This window comes from Ruditapes philippinarum, unplaced genomic scaffold, assembly GCF_026571515.1.
Source record: "Ruditapes philippinarum isolate M1 unplaced genomic scaffold, ASM2657151v2 ctg393_1_1_1_1, whole genome shotgun sequence".
NCBI classification, from domain to species: Eukaryota; Metazoa; Mollusca; class Bivalvia; order Venerida; family Veneridae; genus Ruditapes; species Ruditapes philippinarum.
This window is the reverse complement of record NW_026854713.1, coordinates 275,730-295,970: the sequence shown is the minus strand read 5'-3', so window position 1 is coordinate 295,970 and position 20,241 is coordinate 275,730. Positions and strand designations below refer to the sequence as shown.

General features: G+C 31.7%; 1 protein-coding gene across 9 annotated transcripts in view; it reads left to right on the top strand.

Annotated features, from left to right (window-relative positions):
* LOC132740844 (muscle M-line assembly protein unc-89-like) overlaps nucleotides 1-20,241 on the top strand; it is a 124,132-nt gene that overhangs the window by 67,239 nt on the left and 36,652 nt on the right. For all 9 annotated transcript variants that reach the window (XM_060728872.1, XM_060728874.1, XM_060728869.1 and 6 more), the window contains 8 exons: nucleotides 9,166-10,689; nucleotides 12,157-12,715; nucleotides 13,543-13,616; nucleotides 14,121-14,408; nucleotides 15,894-16,178; nucleotides 16,578-16,877; nucleotides 17,327-17,614; nucleotides 18,083-19,248. In XM_060728872.1, coding sequence (XP_060584855.1) covers nucleotides 9,166-10,689; nucleotides 12,157-12,715; nucleotides 13,543-13,616; nucleotides 14,121-14,408; nucleotides 15,894-16,178; nucleotides 16,578-16,877; nucleotides 17,327-17,614; nucleotides 18,083-19,248 — 4,484 coding nt within the window. The remainder of the gene's footprint in view (nucleotides 1-9,165; nucleotides 10,690-12,156; nucleotides 12,716-13,542; nucleotides 13,617-14,120; nucleotides 14,409-15,893; nucleotides 16,179-16,577; nucleotides 16,878-17,326; nucleotides 17,615-18,082; nucleotides 19,249-20,241) is intronic.

The window sequence follows — 20,241 nt, the reverse complement described above, 5'->3', positions numbered from 1 at the left end:
ATTTAGTAAGTTTACACTGTAAAAATGTAAAGGTTTTGGTAATTTTATATTTTGTTGTTTTATGAAAGAGGATACAGAAAAATTTAATCATTCTATATTGTGATGTGGGGGATACTGTCAACTTGTTTATCTCAACATAGGTAAATTATTATACCTTGATCTCATGGTGGGATATAAATTGAAGAGTAACATGTGAGTGAATTTGAATTAAGCGGAAAAAAATAAAAATGAGGATTTAAAGACCCTTCATGGCTAACTTATGTTGTTCGATTTGTGATATAAACTTACTTTATTGAGAAAAAGTTTGGGAAGACCAAAGCGCAAACTGTATTGTATGGTCAGTGGCATAGATTTGTGACTTTCAGTACATTAAAATATAAGGTCATTGAGAAAAGCATGAAAAATTAACAAAGTTTCTATTCTCATAATTATAGCATATTAGTAAATATGATTGTGATCAGGTAGGGCTTGAACCGGCCATGACTGTTGGATTTATAGGCAAACACCTAAGCCACTTGGCCAAACACTGCCCTTTATAGAGTGTTACTACACTCACACGAAAAGAAAGTAGTAGTGGGTCTTTAAGAAATGTCATTTTTAAAAGAAATTGGGTAAAAAGGAAAATAAATACTGCCATAGTATCATAATCTGCTGGTGATACATTACAATATTGGTTGACCAGGTAAAATTCGTTTTATAGACTCTTGACTTTTAACTTTTTGAACTTTTAAAGATATTAAAGTGTATCCATGTAATTTAAAGTGTTACCTTAGATTTTTAGAAGGATATCTTCTTTCTGACATTTACAGGTAGGGCATAAGTTATTATATGTATGTGATGGCAAGGTGTTTTTTTTTAACTTTTCTATTATTTTTTTTTTAAAGAACGACTTTATACTATTATTTTATGTTTTTAAACATTTTTTGCCAGTTTTTGTATTTTCTGAAATAAGTTTTTAAAGACTGTTACTGTAGATTTTAAAATAGATATTTTAACTGCATTTATCCCTCATACTATAATGTTTTGGAATTCTGTTTGGTGTTTTTTGTATACATATATTTTTTGGGGCGGAATATAATTATAATTTATGGTTTTTTAAACATATTTCTACATTTTTTTTTACTTTAAACTCATATTTTTTTCCTTCATTATCGTAGGATATGACACTTTTATCATGTGACTTCAACAGATAAAATTTGTACTTTTTTACAGAATTTTTATGAAGCAAGGATCGGCCCCTGGTGATCTTTGTTAATTTTTATTTTTGGGGTGACTGGTTACTCGTTTATCTTGACAGTTATTATAACAGAAATCTGTGACACAGTCTATAATTTTATGATTAATGTGAAACTGAATAAAATAGTTACAAAACTGAATGTAAGGAATTTTGAGGCTACAGGATAGTGATAGTGGGCAGATTTAGGGGAGATGTTTTTATAGATTTATGAAGTGATGTATGAGTGAATTATTGAAATACGGATTTTATCATTAAGATTAGAAGCTTTGTGTCAATTTGTCAGTAATTTGTGGAACAACGTTTAAAGTAACACATAAATTTACAGTGGAATATATTGAAAACTTTTAATATATAAAAAAGGTATGTACCAGTATATAAAATATTATATTTGATATCTGATTTTGGTCATTTAGGTTTTTTTTTTATATCTGAATGTTTTTTGAATTTCTCAAAAAGAGATTTTGCTGCTGGACCTTTTTTCCATCAAGAATTTGGTTTTCGCATAGTTTAAAGAAAGATTTATTAATATGGGTTAACAGTTGAAACATGAAAAAACCCTAAATTTATGCTTTTAACTGAATTAATTAATGCTAGTGAGGACACTCAGTTAACAGCTATAAGTTATAGCATTTTTATATGAAATTTCCTTTACATTCACAATATCCAAATTTAAAATACGGCAACTTTGTTAATGTGACTTACCTTTGGCAAGGGTAATCTATAGAAAAATTGCTTCATAATTCAATAAATTTAAAATCACAAAGCAAAGCATCTTGCTATGGTCAGTAGGATGAATATTGAATCTATAATGTTTTTTGGGAGCAGCAGCCTTGTAGTTGAAAGTGTATGGCTCTCAACCCAGGGGTCAAGGGTTCAAGCTCTACTCAGGTCATGACCATGTTTCCTAATACAGTGCCATACCATACCACATAGTACTAGTTACCATTAGGTAGCGTATCAGAAATAAATATTTTTAAACTAAAAATAGAATACATTAACTTATATGACAGGAGCAATCAACTAAGACAGAGCAATTACTTTATTTTGGGTATGCACTACCCTTTTTCAAATGACATGTTTTTTCTGCGATAAATTGCTTGACAAAAACAAGATTCCACCACAATGTTATAATATTAGGAGAAATTTGGGTCTTGGGTAGAGATTGATTGAGAGATTTTTATACCAATTAACTGTATGCAGATTGAATTGAATTTCGATGTGAAAAAAGTGAAATTATACCTGTATTCTGGCAGCATTTTCTCTATATGTCATTGACAGACTTTAAGATAATTATTCAGTGGTAGAAAGATTTTTAATTATAATATGGGTCAGTTGTTAACATTTTAGGTCAATTTGTTACATTTATTACAATTTTACAAGCAATTAAAATACCATTTAAATTTTTAAATGACAGAATTGTAAAGTTTTTAAACAACTTTAACCTAGTTTCTACATGAGAGCATACCCTGTAACAATAGTGATTGATGGTTTTTGAATATTTAAGAATTTAAAGCAGTGTTGCATTTTTTTGTTGTTATTTTATTAACATCAGATATTGGTAAATTTTATTGATAGTGAAAATTGGCCCACCCAATTAGCAAAGAGAGTTGATTCTTGTGCTGCAACCTACATAAAATTGCATGGCCCTCCAGAATTATTTAACATTATTATCTGTAACCACTGATCAAAGGGTCGAAGGAGCAATTCTCTAGTAATTAACAAAATTAGTAATTATCAATTTAAAATTCAATACAGGACTGTGATTTATTAGAAATGTCTGTATGAAATTGATATTTTTAGGAACTGCATTTTTTTGTTTATTTAAATGTATGTCATTAAAACTTAATTAATTATGTTTTTAATTGAGTTAAATCGGATTGCAAACTGTATGATTATTTTAACTTTTTTAAATAGCTCTTTGATAAGCTACTAGATTTTACATTATTATGCATTTAATACAGTACATGAATATATAATCTTTAATTATTTATATTATGGATGTTCCATCCATCAATAAGAGCTTAAATTAATTGTTTACAAAACTTATATTATTACCAATCTCACTTTTGGTAGTTAGACAGGAACATGTTGGTTATCTTGAAAATGCTTGACCTTCATTGTTGTGGGTTTGAATCCTGACATCCTAGTAGATAATCAAATATTATTATTTCTTTCATGTGAAGAATTAGCTATCCCAGACATGCAGCTACCTTATATGAAAGGTTGATTTCTATTCATATGACATTTATATGAAATATTTATATGCACCTTATTTGGCACAACTTGCCCCCAAATTCACTAGACACTCCTGCATTATTGCAGTTCAATTGTATAGAAACAAAAAATATATACTTCTGTTCCTATTTCATGTATTTAGTGTTGTATTAATGAGGTGGCATAGCATTTTTTTACAAATGCAATCTTGTTTTTGTATAAGAAAAGACAAAATGCTGACTATACCATAGGTATTGATGATGAATGGAACATCTTTATATCTCCTTGACATTGGATATATTCATAATGTATTTATGACAGGATCGTATAAAATTGCATATTGGGATGTTAGGGTGAATGGTCTAATTTATCATCATCAAAAATCACTTTGGAATACGTTTTTAAAAAGTCTTGTTTGCAAGTCGAGTACAATATGAATCGGATCTTTTGTAAAATATGACACCTATGCAAATTTGTTATGTCAGATGAAGTTTGAAATTCAAAACTTTTCCATAGTCAAATTTTTTTATGACTTCACCTGTGTGTTATATTAAAATATAGTGAACGAGTCCAAATTACGTTGAGTAAAAGGACGTAATAGAAATGAATTTATATTCTTACTCTTAAAATAAATTCAAAAACTCATTGTAATAATATTGTAAGTGAATGATATTAGAAAATACTTGTTATGGCAGTATTGCAATGAACGCATTATTAAATGTTTTTGGGAGCATATTAATAATATATTGGATGTAAGATTTATTTTCTCTTTATTATAAATATATATAATGTTATTAAAAAAGACAATAACGTAACATATGACCCAGTTATATGTACAATATTCTGGAGTCGTTGATCCTGGCTGGATGAAATGCGTTTATGGTAATTTTGTGCATCAAGTTAACTGGTGCAAAAGAGATATATTATATAGTTGTTATCATTCACAGCAAAGTGGATATTATAGAAGGATAATATTGGATAAAAATAAAAATCATTTTATGTGAAATTTAATGATAATAAAGGGCAGAAAATAATGAAGGTTTGTCTGTTAAATTTTAACATTGATTTATTTTTTTTAATTATTAATAAAGCTTCATACATGCAAAACTATGGAAGACCAATAATGCTAATATCAACCAGTTGAAAGAATCATTGTGAAGGCTGTTTAAGAGACAAAAATAGAAACATCTTTAGCTTGATTATTTAAAGAATAGGGAGAGCTATTGTAACTCACACCAGCACGGCCATCACACTTTGGTAAATTTTTTGCTTCGAAGATTGTTTCTCCAAAATTACTGAGGGAAATGGGTTGAAACTTCAAAGACTTGTTCTCTGTGATTATCTAACATGATGGGCACAGGTCCCATAACTCTGAGTGTCTCTTTTATAGAGTAATGCCCCTTTTCCTTACTGTCAAGCACTGGGAATAGTCGAGCGCACAGTTTCAGATTCTTTAAAATTGATAAAAATTGCTAAGAGAAAGTATCATAGTTTTAGTGATCACTGGAAACATTGCTATTATCAGTTCTTCACAAAGCAGCTTTGCCTCAAGTGAAGATAATGGAAATTTAGAAAGTGTTTTATATGGTGGCTGATTTGGTATGCTTTTGTGTGTCTAGTTGGCCCTTTATCGACTTTCATCTTGTTGTCCTGTCGCTAACGATGCACGCCAAATGGTACATTGTCGTGCGGCGTATTGTTGCGATGTCACATTGTCGCTCGGTTCAAACCGAAGGATTGGCTTACAAGCCAAGCGACAGGGTAACATCGCAACAACATGCCACATAACAACGCGCCGTTTGGCATGTTGTTGCTAGTGACAAGAGGAAAGTCTGACAATGCGCTGTTTGGCGCTTTGTCTTGTTGTAGCTAGCACCAAATAAACGAACAAAACCGTATCAAATCAGCCACCATAGTTTTAGATTATAGTCACAACATTGTCAAATGCATAATTATTATAATATAAATTCAAGCATATTTAAGTCACTTTTAAATCCTCTTAAATTATTTAAAATGTGTCAAAGTTTGCGAAAGAAAATACAATAATAGCCCCTAATTTACCTTATTTGCGAGGTAGAAATATGAGGATAATAGTCAATTACGTCAAATTTTGCTCACAGTATGTAAAATATTAAACTATTACATAGAATGTGTAAAATATTACATGGATTGCGAATGTTTATTCTTAATACAATTTTATTCTTAAGTTTGAAATATGTTAAACTCAGAGGCTGTTGGTAACGTGCAACATCAAGCTTTAAGATATTTAAAACTACAAGATGTTTGATTCACAATATTTGTGAAAAAAGTTATCATTCTTGTGATATTTTATCTAACTGTTATTTAAACTATTCTTTGTATCATATAAGCTCACAATGAACTTAAAAACTTCAGATTTTGTTCCGATAATGATATTTGGTATCACTTAAAAAACATAAATTATACTGTTGCCACGGAAATTTGAGACTCTGTTTTTAAAATTTTAAAATTTGCAAGCTGGTAGAAAATTACTGAACCATTGTATGTTTTAAAACTGAGAAAATATAAAATTGTGTATGTCTAAAATGAGAGTGCATTATGAATTTCAAAAAAAGCAGTTGTTAGACAAACTTTCATTAAACTTTTAACATTTTAACATTATCTATGGTGTTTTTTTCCAAATCTTATATCAAAGATTGTCATTTTAAAAGAGTGACTCACACACAAAAAGTGTTATTTATAAATAATTTGATAATGTTTTAGCTCTTAATGTACTGTGTACTGTAGATATTTATCATTAAGATAAAATAAAATAAGTACCGTTGGTACACTATCATATTTATACAGTCATATGTCCTTAAATTAACTTTTCAATGAATGCAAGTAGCAATTATGACAGCTTTTTAAAAAGTCAGTTTTTGTTATACGCCTGAAAATATTTCGGCGTATATTGTTATGCAAGGAAGTTGTTTTACATTATGGAATATCAGTTGTAATCCTTGGCAATTAGAAGAGAATGATAAATCATTTAATGATATCAATTTATTACATGAGATCATCCTCCATCTGTAAATTTAAGCTGAAAATTCATGATATGACATTTGCAGTGTCGTGTAACTTAAAATTCAATTAAACAAACAAACAAAATTTATTACATTCTTTTTTCCTAACTCTTAAATTATAAAACTTATTAAGTTCAAATATCAGTTTGAGTCATTAATAATGAATGCATGTACTGTTCTTTTAAGAATAATCTCACCACCACACCCATCGCCACTCACTTCCACACCCATCCCCACTCACTGCCACAACCATCCCCACTCACTGCCACAACCATCCCCACTCACTGCCACAACCATCCCCACTCACTGCCACAACCATCCCCACTCACTGCCACAACCATCCCCACTCACTTCCACACACATCCCCACTCACTGCCACAACCATCCCCACTCCTTTCCACACTGATTCCCATTCACCTTCACACCCATCCCCACTAACCTCCAAACACATCCCCACTGACCTCCAAAACCATCCTCACTCACCTTCACACCCATCTCCACTAACAACCACACCCATCTCCACTAACAACCACACCCATCTCCACTAACAACCACACCCATCTCCACTAACAACCACACCCATCCCCATCCTGTAACATATTACTACATTCACTCAATGCAAGTAGTGCAACAGGGGTCACATTAAAACTTATGCAAGTAGTGCAACAGGGGTCACTTTAAAACTTGATCTTCACAACAAAACATGTATTACATGTATATATGCACCATGCATTATGTGAGAACTACTTGAGGTTTTGTGGAATGTTTATCATCATTTATAAGTGCTGCAATTGCATACTTTGTTAGCTGCTTAAGTGAACATTGTCACATTATGGGAAATTTACTGAAATAATGGTCTGTGATTCCCTATGTGTTTCATTTAAAAGTGGTCATATGCTAATGATTAACTCATATCTATGCCAGTAGTATAGTCAAAGCTAGTCTAAACTGTTAGCAGTCAAACAAGACTTTAAAATTATTTGCAGTCAAACAAGACTGTAAACTCTTTGCAGTCAAACCAGACTTTAAACTATTTGAAGTCAAACCAGACTCAAACTGTTTGCTGTCAAACAGGACTCTAAACTCTTTGCAGTCAAACCAGACTCTTAACTATTTACAGTTAAACAGGACTCTAAACTCTTTGCAATTAAACAAGACTGAAATGAAAAAAATGTCTATTTGTATATGTCACATATATTCTCTGCAGCAGCTGTAGATTGCTTCTTGATATTCATATATTTCTGCTGTTATAAGAGAATTATGTTAACAATATACAGCTCTGATCTATATAATAATCTGCAATTTATAAGATCAGAACAATCAGTAATTCCCCAAGCTGTCGCATGCTGACTCTACCATTCTTTGTGTTACACAACAGTTAAATCTATAAGTATTATATATAGCTGAATAATTGCATCAATTTTATGTGAAAACTATTCTACATGTTTGTCTCTGTAATATATTCTTTTATTGTGGGTCCTATATAAGTATGTTAGCTAGCAAAATGAATTTCAAATTTCATAAAATTGATGAACATTACTTCATGCATAGATCCCTGACCTGTCTATTTCTGATTATCAGATTACGTGCCACACATGCAATACTGTTGCCTGTCAATAAAATCAAAATCTCTGAAACTATGAATGGTCTGTTCCAAATATAAAATAGGGCAAGCCCATTACAATTATGCAGGTTAAGCAGATTGATATGAGAGAAGGTTATTTGTCTGTTCATCCGTCTGTCTGTTTATCTGTGTAACAGGCAAAATGTCAATTACAACCATATGGCACAAAACCTTCATGGTGTATAGTCCAGCTTGCCATTTCATTTATAAAACAATTGTTTTGACTTCTACTGAAAATTTACAATAGAAAATCCAAATTTGTATAAGAAAAAATATAAATTTTGCTCCATTCAATTTATGGCCCTTTGATTTATGTATGACTGTACAATGTTGTTTGAAACAAACAAAATAATTCAGGGCATTTGTCAACTTCAGTGACAGGTCATCATGATTTCGATTTTGGAGGTAAATCAAAATAAAAGTTTTTATGACAATTTGAATAATGAAAAAACCTATTTCGTTTTATAGTTTGTTGTTGTATTTTTCACGACATAAACTGAATGGTTTTATTGACATTTTATAACCCATCTTTCTTTTGATGAATCTTTGACTGATAATAGAGGGAGGGTGGTTGTGACATTATTATTGGTTACAGTTTTTACGTTTAACTACTTCTCCCTTATTACTTTGTTTGATGTCAATCACCCCATGATAATTGGATTTCAATATTTGATTAAAAAATATATATGTTTGCAGATGGACTTTTGCGCAGAATATAACTGATCATAATTGAAACAAAAGAGTTAAGTTGTGTTGTTTATTAATGTTAACATAGTCAATTAGGATTATTGTTTACTTTATGAAGGTATTGCTATTTTATCTATAAATCAAAATGGAATTTAATCATGTAATAACAATAACCATGTAGTTGCTTTTAAAGAAGAGTGACATAACTTTGTTATGCAGCAAGCAGTATTAATATCTTATTGATGTAGATGCTTTATAAAGCATGCCATACGATTTATACAATGTCATTTTTCTTATCTTTTCAGACAATTAAGATAGAAATGTTTCAAACAATGTCAATGTAACTTTTATTTTTATTTCAGAGGGTCCACCATCTGGTCTCCAAAGAAGCCAAAGTTTTATCCTTCAAAGATCATCAGAACCAGTTGTGAATGGTGACGGTCATGGTAAGTCCAATGCACTACGTAGCCAAAGTGTCACAGGAAAACATGATACAGATAAGACTAATGGACAGGTGCATGCCAAGTCTCAGGGAACTGTAACAAATGGAGATGTTGTGCATAATAAAAATGAAGTTTTAAAACGGTCAGAAGTTGACTCTGGGGAACATATTGTTGCCAAACCTGTTCAAAGACATTCAAGTTTTAACGCTGGTAGATGGAAAGAAAGTGAAAAGCTATCTGAAGAAGTGACTAATAATTTGAAGAATTTACGTGAATCTGTTTTTCAAAACAAAGCAGCGTGTGAGTCAGGACTTTTAAAAAGAAGTACATCTCAGGTATCAAATGTTCAAGATATTACTGAATCAAATGGTAGGTTGAGGCATTCTGAAAGTGACAGAATTAGAAAGAAAAGTGGAGACACAGATATCATCAATACAGTGCCAAATGATAAATGTGATAATTCTCAGAGATCTTTTAAAAGGAGCTCTAGTAATGAATCAGGAAAGGAAAGTTCACAAAATAAAACTGGTGTATCTCTAAGTGATTCAAAGAAACCTGTGGATTTTCTTAAAGAAACTGTTACTAAACTAGAAAATCAGAAAAAGAACCGTATTCTTGAAAAATGTGAGATTTTTGAAAAAGCAGATAAAAAGAAGAGTGTTAATGAAGTAAAACCTTCGAATAGAAAGGAAGAGATTAATAATGACAAAGGTAAATCAAAAGGTCATCATATTCTTGTGTCAAGAGCAGATGTTGAGAGGAATAAACAGAGTAAGCTTGTGAACCTTAGACGAGACAGAAGCAATTCTGAACCACATATTAAGTCAGTGAGTTCAGGTACAAGTTCTAAAAAGAATAAACCAGATGTTATTGATAAGACTAATAAATGTGAGTCAGACAATTCTAATGTTACTACAGTGAAGAGTTCAGAAAGATCTCTTGTTGAAGAGGTTGTTGATGGTAATACTGAGTTAGACGTTAAAATTGGAAACAAAGTAAGTGATTCGAATAATCATTTGACTGCTTCACCTGAAAACGATACCAGACTGAGTCCAAGCTTGTTGTGGTTAGAAGAAAAAAGAAAATCACTCCCTTTGTTAAAAGACATAGATAAGTTCATGTCAACAATGGATATTGAAGCAGCATTTTCTGAGATTCTTGGTGCAGTTGAGGAGTTTCCGGAGCAGAACGAAGTCTCTGATGTTCTGACAACTGATGGTCCAATATTAGAGGAAGAAAATTGTGACTCTTCAGAATTGGAGGAAGACTCTAAAGGAAGTTTTTCTAACGATATTAGTGGGGATAATGAAATAGCAGTAGATGTGAAAAAGGAAACAATTAACAATGAGATTAATGATAAGGTTGAGGAAGTAGAAAAAGGCGATGGTGAAAATGACGGAAGCAGTGCAATACAGCAATCTTCAGGAATTAAAAAATCACAAGGTAGGGAAATTTGATTACATTTAAAACAAGAGATTATGTTTTCTAATTTATCTAGTTTATGAAATGTGATAGGAACTTGGACATTTTATCATAGTGATGCAGAAAATTAGAGCCAGAAAAATACAGGTTTTTTTTATGTGGGTTTTTTTTGTTGTTGTTTTTTTTTTTCATAGAATTGGGATATTTTATCATTTTGATAAAGATAGTGACTGTTTTGCTAAAATGTACATTTTATGAAGACATAACTTGTATTACATATCTGGGTTCTTTAATTTTTTTTATCTTTTTTTGAAAATATATGCATATTTACTAAAGTGAAATTTCATTTTCATCTAATTTATTTTCTTAATTAAACAATGGGAGTGGTTTTATTATTGAGAAATAAAGACATAAAGATTAATTTTTTCCCCTTTTTTCCCATCAGAACATTCACATCAAAGGCTGCAAACATTTGATTTACTTGTCGTTATTCATTTATTTTTTTATGATATTATAGATTTGAAATTTATTAGAAAAGGTAATTGTTCATGATGTTTTAATGTGGATTTTTTTTATTAATTTAATTAAAATGAGTTATCATGTTTGACAATTGTTTTACAAGTTGTACTTTAATGTTTTTACCATATAGATAATGTAAAAAGCAAGTTGTCAGAATAAGGATCCTGTTTGTTTTTCCACCAGATTGAAAACAATTTAAATGATATCTTTAAAGCTTGTTCATTATTGGTATATTTATACAATGAATATTATGTTTGAATAGCACATGGTTAATATTTGTCTTGCAACTGCCAATTGAATCTACCCATGCAGCCAGTGCAGACCAAGATTAACCAATACATACATGCCAGTTGATCATGGTCTGCACTGTTTGGTAACCTTGAATTTTTTCCCTATATGATGAACTGTTTTATCTAGATTAAAAGATGGACAAGTCTAATTCAGATATTAAGTTCTGGTAATTATGTCATAATAAAAATGTTTTGACCACAATAGGCTCAAACACATGGCCAAGTGATTAAGGTTGCTGAGTATGAATAACTTGGCCCTCATGGCAGTAGGTTCAAATCCCAGCAGGAAATGTTGATTCTTCTATTTGCGTAAGCTATGATGATGTCCTGTTAACATAAAGAAGATGTGGTTCTACTCAAATGCCTGCTTGTGCTTGAAATAATGCACATCTTTCTTCATCTGTAAAGCTGAAAAGTCACCTTACAATGTATAGCCTTTTTAAAGTCTTAATCACTGAAAGCCCAAACAAAAAGGAAAAAATACTATAACCACTAAAACATTTTTTCTCGATTTTGAAATGATAAATTTTCAAATTACGTAGTATAAAATCTACAAAGAAATGATAAAGAATAATGCCAACTGAATTATAAATTGTTACCGGCATGAATATTTTGTGTGTTTTGCTGTAATTTATATGTAAGCCAATTAAGAACATGACAAATTTTGATATTTTTTCAGCAAAAATTGAGCTAAGCAGCAATTTGTCTCTGGATTTAACAGCAAAGACAGACGATCATGGTGCAATATCAGTTATACATGGAGACGACGGAACAGTCACTGTACAGGAAGTCAGTCAGGTGCAGGAGGGAGACACGACCATAACCGAGTGGAAGAAACTCCGCAGAACTCAAAGTCGTACAGAGACCCGTGAAACTGACACTGTTGTTGAGAAGAAAATTACCTCCCCTGGTGGTAGTTCTTCTGTGTATGAAAAAGATGTGTCGAAAACAAAACATAAACTAACATCCCGAGGGTCAAATTACTTTACACGCAATAATTACAACATTAAACGTAAGAAGGACCTGGATGGAACAGAATTGGTTGAACATGACCTGAGCTCTGTCACAGAAAATATGTCTGTTACTAAAAATGAAACATGGGGAGATAAGTCTGAGGCAAAGGTCGTTCTAAGCCGTGAACAAGCAGATGACTCTGAATTGCAAATAAAATCAATTCAAGATTCCATGGAAGGTTCTGATATTGACAAGAAGCCGGAAGATAAAATAATATTAAAACGGTTTGTCTTCTTATCTTTTACCTATAAAACAAACCACATTAAGTTGAAAATATGATGATGTAATGACAGCGAATGATAAGCTTAAATTTGATGACTGATATCACATACCTAGAATTGTCATAACTCTTTTCCGAACCCAGCAAATTGTGCCACAACGCAAATATGTATTTTATGGAGTCATCTGGTTATCATTTGATATCTTATGCACTGAATAATGATAACACAGTCTTGCAACTTTAATTGTTTTTTGATTAAAGCGATATCAATTTAAACAAGGAAACAAATATAGTGTTTGTTTTGGCAGCTCAAATGATAGCAAAGATTTGAGGTTTGCCCCTTCTTGTTTGCTTGATATCAGTTTATCACATATGGAGACTTATGACTGCTTTTAAGAAATATATGGGATTTTTTTTAATGAAACTATAAAGGATTTCATTTATTTTATTATGCAATATCATGCGATAAAATTTTTTGATTTGTTTGTTGTTGCCATGACTGAATGAATGATTAAATAAATCAGTAATCATATCACGTAGATATACTGTATGCAGCGGACCTTGAAGGGGAGTGGTGGCCTAGTGGTCAAGGTGTCTGCCTCTCAACCCAGAGATCATGGGTCGAGCTCTACTTGGGTCACGACCAAGTTTTTTTCATTTGTCACCAGTACTGGTTGATTCTAGGAAGCGGACTCAAAAGTGAATAATATAAGTTGCAAGAACTTGTTTCGCAATCACACTTAAATAAATATATTTAAACCAGATAATGATTAGAAAGTTGTTTTATTGCTTTGTCTTTATAATTCATCTAATGTATATATCTTCTTGTAGGGGTCCATCTCTGTGTGAAGATACAGTCTCCAGTCATGTAGATGCTGTCCATAAACATTTGGGAAGACCTTTAGGTAAAATGTCACAAAAAATCTAAAATGTAGTCATGTTGAGTGCCTGCAGAAACAATGTTATGAAGTAGACATTACTGAAGAATTAATTAAAGAAACCTTAAAGCATACTTAAAGCCAGTTGCAATGTTACGGTGTCGCCGAGTTGTTAACTTATCAGATAATTAATCAAAGGATTGCTAGCTGTGTGGGTTCAAACCCTGTTGGGGTCAAGCCATTCTTTCCTTGAGCAAGAAACTACACTTATTGCTTAGTGCTGGTTGGTTCCAGGCTATAGCTTAACGCTTCCTACACAGTCTAACTAAAAATAAATTCTACATAAACTGATTGTTTGAAACAAAATTAATAATAAGTACAGAGAAATATTTTAGAGAGAAACATATTTAAACATTAAAAATAGTTACTATTAAAGTATTTTCTCAATTTTTGTAAATGTTAAGATTTTTTTAAAAATGCCGGACTTAGTATATAATAAAGTTGATACTGAAATACATTTCTGTTTCACAGGTTGTCCAGAAGTTAAAGCAACATTAAAAGAGACTTCTGCTCTTGAAGGGGAGGCAATTTTGTTAAACTGCACTGTAGTTAGCTCCCCTGCACCTACTATAGTATGGTATAGGGGAGATAATCGTCTGTATGATGGAGTGGACGGTGTCCGGCTTGAGTTTAATGAGGAAACCGGTGATGCCAGTCTAAAAATCCATCCAGTCTCATTAAAAGATGCTGGGGAATACAAATGTGTTTTTGAAAACTCATTAGGTACTGCCACAACCAAAGGGAGGTTACTGGTGAAAAGTAAGTTATGCTATTTGTTTGCTATTTTATAATTTGTAGACTGTATTGTTATACATGTATTTATTTCACCATTTGATTCTTTCCACTTTAGGTTTTATTGTTACTTTTATTACTTTTTGCTGTAAACAGGTAGCTCTACCAAAGTATTTTACTCCATGTCATACAGTGATGGGCATAGTAATCTTTTGTTCTCAATCCTGTTTCAAAGCTAAAAATAGTAACAAAAATTAAATTTTGTAAAATGTTATGATTTATAATGTCCTGGAGCTTGGTATGCATGCCACCATGTTATTTTGTCTTTATTTCAAGAATCAAAAGAAGTGTAGTAAACGAATAAAGATAAGGAACATGTAAATTATATTCAGTAATTGATGAACATCTTTATGTAAATACATTTGGTAACGTTAAATCTCTGATAACTCCCATTTTAAAACAAGACGGCAGAAATCAATCAACACCAATGACTAATAAATCTTTTGCAAGGGATTGTGGGTCTGGATGGGAAAACTTCCTATTTTTAAAGGTGCTTATCCCTCTGTACTAAAAGTCTCTGATTATGTAAGAGAATTGATGTATTAAGTACATTTCAAAAACATCAACAGCAAAACAAGAATGTTGTGTTTAGAAAAAAATCACAACTAATCAAAAACAAACAAACAAGAATGCTGTAGAGTTTTAGTCATACCCTCTTGCACTAATACCCCCTTATCTGTTTATGTTGACAGTGATAAACATGTAAACAAAATAGACCTAAATTTAAGATAAGTTATATCTATAGACAAAAAAATATAGGGCGTTAAAAGATGACGTCACTAATCTATGATTAAAATCCTTATTCCATTTAATTCAGCCAATTTCGTATTCATTCTCTTTATATTTGAATGTGGTTAATTTTCATATTTATAGAATTTCTTTATTCAGATGATTGGATGTTCCGAATATTAAGGGGTTACACACCCTTGATTAAAATCGCCACATATCTAAACCCTGAACTAAGATTTATATCTACATATAGAGATGACAGTATGACATCCTTGGTTATTCATCAAACAAAATCATCATTATGATAATATATATTTGTTCCATTCATATTTTGTGACACAGCATGATAAAACGTGGGTAACCTGGCCAAAGATCCTTATCAAATGTAAAATGAAATATAAAAACAATCAAGTACATAAATAGAGTTAACGCAGTAAAGTTCCAATTGTAAAAACAATATAAGAGGCATATACAGTAATTTAACATCCAAGCACCATTCAGGTTATCTATTACAACAAGGGTGTTGAACTTCGGAACAGAAGAGTGTCATTTTAAAAAGAACGTTATTTAGTTCAGGATTTCGTAAGATGCCATATTTGTGTAATAATCATTACGGGAGTTGATAAATTCAGAAAGAATTTTTATTTTAAAAATAAAATAAGAAAAGTAAATACATACAGTTTTGTAGAAACTTTAAGTACAAACAGTGTTATTTATTCACAGGGAAGAGTTCTGGTGTGCCATCTTTTATGAGCGAGTTAACAGATGTCACAATCAACGAAGGTAACTCACTTTGCCTGGAATGTCAGTTGTCGGATACTGATGTAGTCACATGGTCGAAAGACGGGATTACTCTTCTTAGTAACGCAGATTTTAAACAGACATTTGATGGAACGAAGGCCAGGCTAGAAATTGCCGAAGTGTTTCTGGACGATTGTGGCATATACACATGTACAATAAAGAATTCAACAGGAGACAAAAAGTGTTCATGCACGGTTACTGTAAAAGGTGAAATATTTTCTTATAAACTATAATATAAACTGTATAAATCAGGGGTTTCTATGCAATTTTCATTGTATAAAAGCTATATATTACGAAAGATATGATTGTACAAAATTAAAAGCTTTGAAGCTGACATATTTTGTAGGAAAAACAGAACTTTGATATTAAAGTGATATAAATACTACATAGCATAATATGTTAACTAAAGCTGTTTAGGTGGATTGGCACCAGAGATATGACTAACCGAATGTATGAAAATTGGCTTTAAAATCCAGAAAAACTGATAGATGATTACTGCTCTTCTTAAAAAAAACCTTTTTTTTTTCTTTTGGCAATTTTTGTTACTTTATTACAAAAGAAAGATCTTTAAATTTCACCTTATTTTTATATTTTATTTTTTTGCAGAGTCTGAAAGCCCTGATGTAGTTTACCCTATATTCCTGAAAAAACCCGAAACAACCATTGCTAATGAGCGTGACCCAGTTATCATTGACTGTGAGGTTATTGGGTCACCAGAGGTCAATGTTACCTGGTACCATAATGGGTCAAAGGTCAAAGAGGATGCTTATCATAGGACATCTTATGATGGAAGGGTAGCCATGTTGGTTGTACGAAAAGTTTCTCCTAAAGATGGCGGCAAAATTGAGTGTGTGGCTGAAAACAGTTCCGGGAAAGTGTCAGCAGAATGTCGTCTAGTTATCCAAGGTAAAATATATATACATGTACTATAGTTATGCAAACTTGTATAATAGTCAAATTGATTAAAAATCAATGATAAAGTTCAAAATCTTTAAATGAAATATCAGATAAGTAAAATGTAAAGTTACATCTTTGATATGAATAATTCTGTCATAGTAGTAGATAATTTTTATAAAGCTTAATAATCTTTGTTATAATTGGACAACTTTGATTAAAATGGATAACTTTGATTTAATTGGATAACTGTCAAATATTCTGAATTTGATGATTTTAATATGAAGATAATATGAAGATCATTGGGAATTTAAATTTAAATGTGTATACATGTGTATGAATGCTTTATACTGTAAAATTTCTTAATTTCCTCACACTTCATATACTACTGTATGTACATAAAATTATGTACTTTCTCTGTATCATGTTTATTCATAAAATTGTTGTGATATTATTTACAGCACTGAAGTCAGCACCTTCTGTGATTGAAGAGCTATTTGACGTTACTGTCATCAGTGGTAAGAAAGCTACCCTAAAATGTCTCATCAATGGTGAGCCCAAACCAGAGATAACTTGGAGGAAAAATGGACTAGTTATTGGACAGACATTGGATTTCAAGCAAACACAGAATGAAGATGTTGTTGAACTGGAGATTGCAGAAACATGCATTAAAGACACTGGTTGTTATGAATGTATGGCAAGAAATGAGAAAGGGGAAGTAACTACCTCGTGTCAGCTTACTGTCCAAGGTAGAAAAATTTAGATCTGTAGTTATAGAAATAATTTTCAGAAGTCAATATCAGTATTTAGACTTTCTTTTTTTTTTCAAATCATTTTTAGTTTTTTTAAAATCTTTTTTAATTTACAGCAGCTATGTAAGAGAGTCTTGTTCTTTCAATACAAGTCATTTTGTAGCAAACATTTAGACATGTTGATAAAATTAGGAAATTCTTTTATGGATTGGACTGCGAAGAATTGTTGACTTAATACTTCTGGTTATTTCAAATAGAAAAATTTTCCAGGGTAAATATGATTTATTTTTCTTATCAATACAGATTTACATTTAGAAAAAGACACTATTGTGTAACTGATATTATAAATTAAAGATGAAGAGCTTAATGAATTACGTGTTAGAATTGTTTTAAAGCTTCATTATTACTGTTATATAGAGTCACTAGAGAATAAAAGTCATGAACATGAAGTTTTCTTTGTAACAGATGACAGTTTACAAGCAGAGAAAACTGTGACAGCTGAGGTTGACAAACAGCATGCTACTGTTCAGGAGGAGAAAACTCAGACTGCATCTCTAAAAACATTCACATCAAAATTTGTTCCGAACATTGACAGTGAACAAGTAAATGCAGCTAAATCCCAGGCATCGAAAGTGATGCTTGTACGTCAAGGAAGTCTACGTTCATTACGACAAGAAAAATCTGACAAGCCCCTGGTTCGTACAGGCAGTTTTCAGTCCATAGATACAGTCATTAAAAATGGTGAATCAAAGAAATTTGAAGATATGGAGAAGGTTGATAAGAGTCCTAGGGTTGTGGATAAGTCTGTATCTGATAGGCAGTCTGAAGAAAATGTGGAGAAAGTCACTGTTAAGGAAGTACCAAAAGTAGAGGTTGATGTTAATAAGAACTATGCTGGAAAATTAAACGCAAATCTTGCAGACAAAATTAAAAATGATATTGATGTTAAACCACATTCCAGAGATATTGACAATAATGTTAAAACAGTAAATGCAGGGTCTGGTTTAAGTTCACTGTGTTTAGAAAGTTCAAACGTAAAAGAAGTAAAACCTCTTGCGAAATTCCGTGCCGGCGGAGAGATTCGTCGGTCTCAGAGTGTTCGCTCTGCCGGTAGTGAAAAACCAGAGTGGCTTCAAGTGAAATTAAGAAAAGTTGGAAGTAAGCCAAGTCCCTTAGCAATGGAAAGAGAAAAATCCATAACTCCATCTCAGGACAGTTCAAATCAAGAAACAGTTGTTCAAAATGAAATACCAGTAAGTGTTCAAAGAGAAGTTAAGCTTTCAAGGAGTCAGAGTGCAAGAATAGTTGACCGAAACACCTCATTAGCTCTTAGAGATTCAACAAATTCCCCGTCCAGTCAAACTAACCGAGATTCTACAAAGTTGACACCTGTGTCAGAGAGGGCAAAGATTTTTCAAATGAGAGATTCAAGCTCCAGTGGTAGTTCTTCCGGGAAATCCAGTCCAGTTGATATAATTTCGAAGGCAATAAATCTGAGTCGGACAGAGAGTTTGCGGTCTCCTTTAGGAAACAGATCGCTGGGTGTACAGCGTAGCCAGAGTTTCAAGACTGTGTCACCCTCACCTAGTCCAGGGGATGTTACTCTAGAGCTTACTCCTCAGAATGCTAAGGTGAGTTACATCCCTTTATTTTCTTGCTTAGTATTCTGTTTAATACTTAATACTCTTTGTGAGAAGGGGACATTATTACCTAAACCTAAATATATCAAATCAGTTCTTCCCCTTTGATATAATGGAAGGTCTTATGATTAAAATGATCTTTTATCATTCTGGATTTGTGTAAACAGGGACAAGAGAGAAATAGTTTGTTATTGTCTCATTAATTTCAAAGAAATAAATTTGACTCATCTAGATACTTAATTTTGGAAGATGCAACATTTCTAACTTCTGTGTTAACCTACTGCTATAATTTCCTTACCTAATTCCTGGTGATGGTATAACAATTATACATATTTCTGCTATAATTTCCTTACCTAATTCCTGGTGATGGTATAACAATCATACATATTTCTGATGCCAAATGACTTTCCCACACAACATTCTTCCCTGTCTCACGCCACTCTTTCTTTCCTCCGTCTCTGGTAAAGTGTAATAATGCATTAACAATTTACTTACATTTTTTTTCTCCAGAAAGAGAATACCTGTATTTTGTGCAAAATTGAATTATTATAATGAAAGATCTGCAGATTGTAACATAGTTTAAGATCTATAAAAACTAACAAGTTTTCTAAGTTAATTATCAACCATGCTGAAATACTTTATTTTAAAGAAAACAGATTTTCTCCACTTTAAAACCTTCAGTACCTGAATATCCTTGAAAAATATTTTGAAATATTTGAAGAAGCATACTTTTACTTTTAGAGTTCAGCACATCTCAGTGATTAATTTCATACTCCAAACATTAAGTATTGTAAATAGTTTTCCCATTAATTTTGATTTACTTTGAATCAAATGTAACCTTAGCCTTCAAAAATTTTGAAGTAGTATACAAAATTATAAATATCGAAATATATTTATATATTATAAGAAGGCTTAATATCTTAAGTCTGCAATAATTGGTTTTACTTCTTGATAAAGTTGCAACAGAGTATGCTGCATTTGACT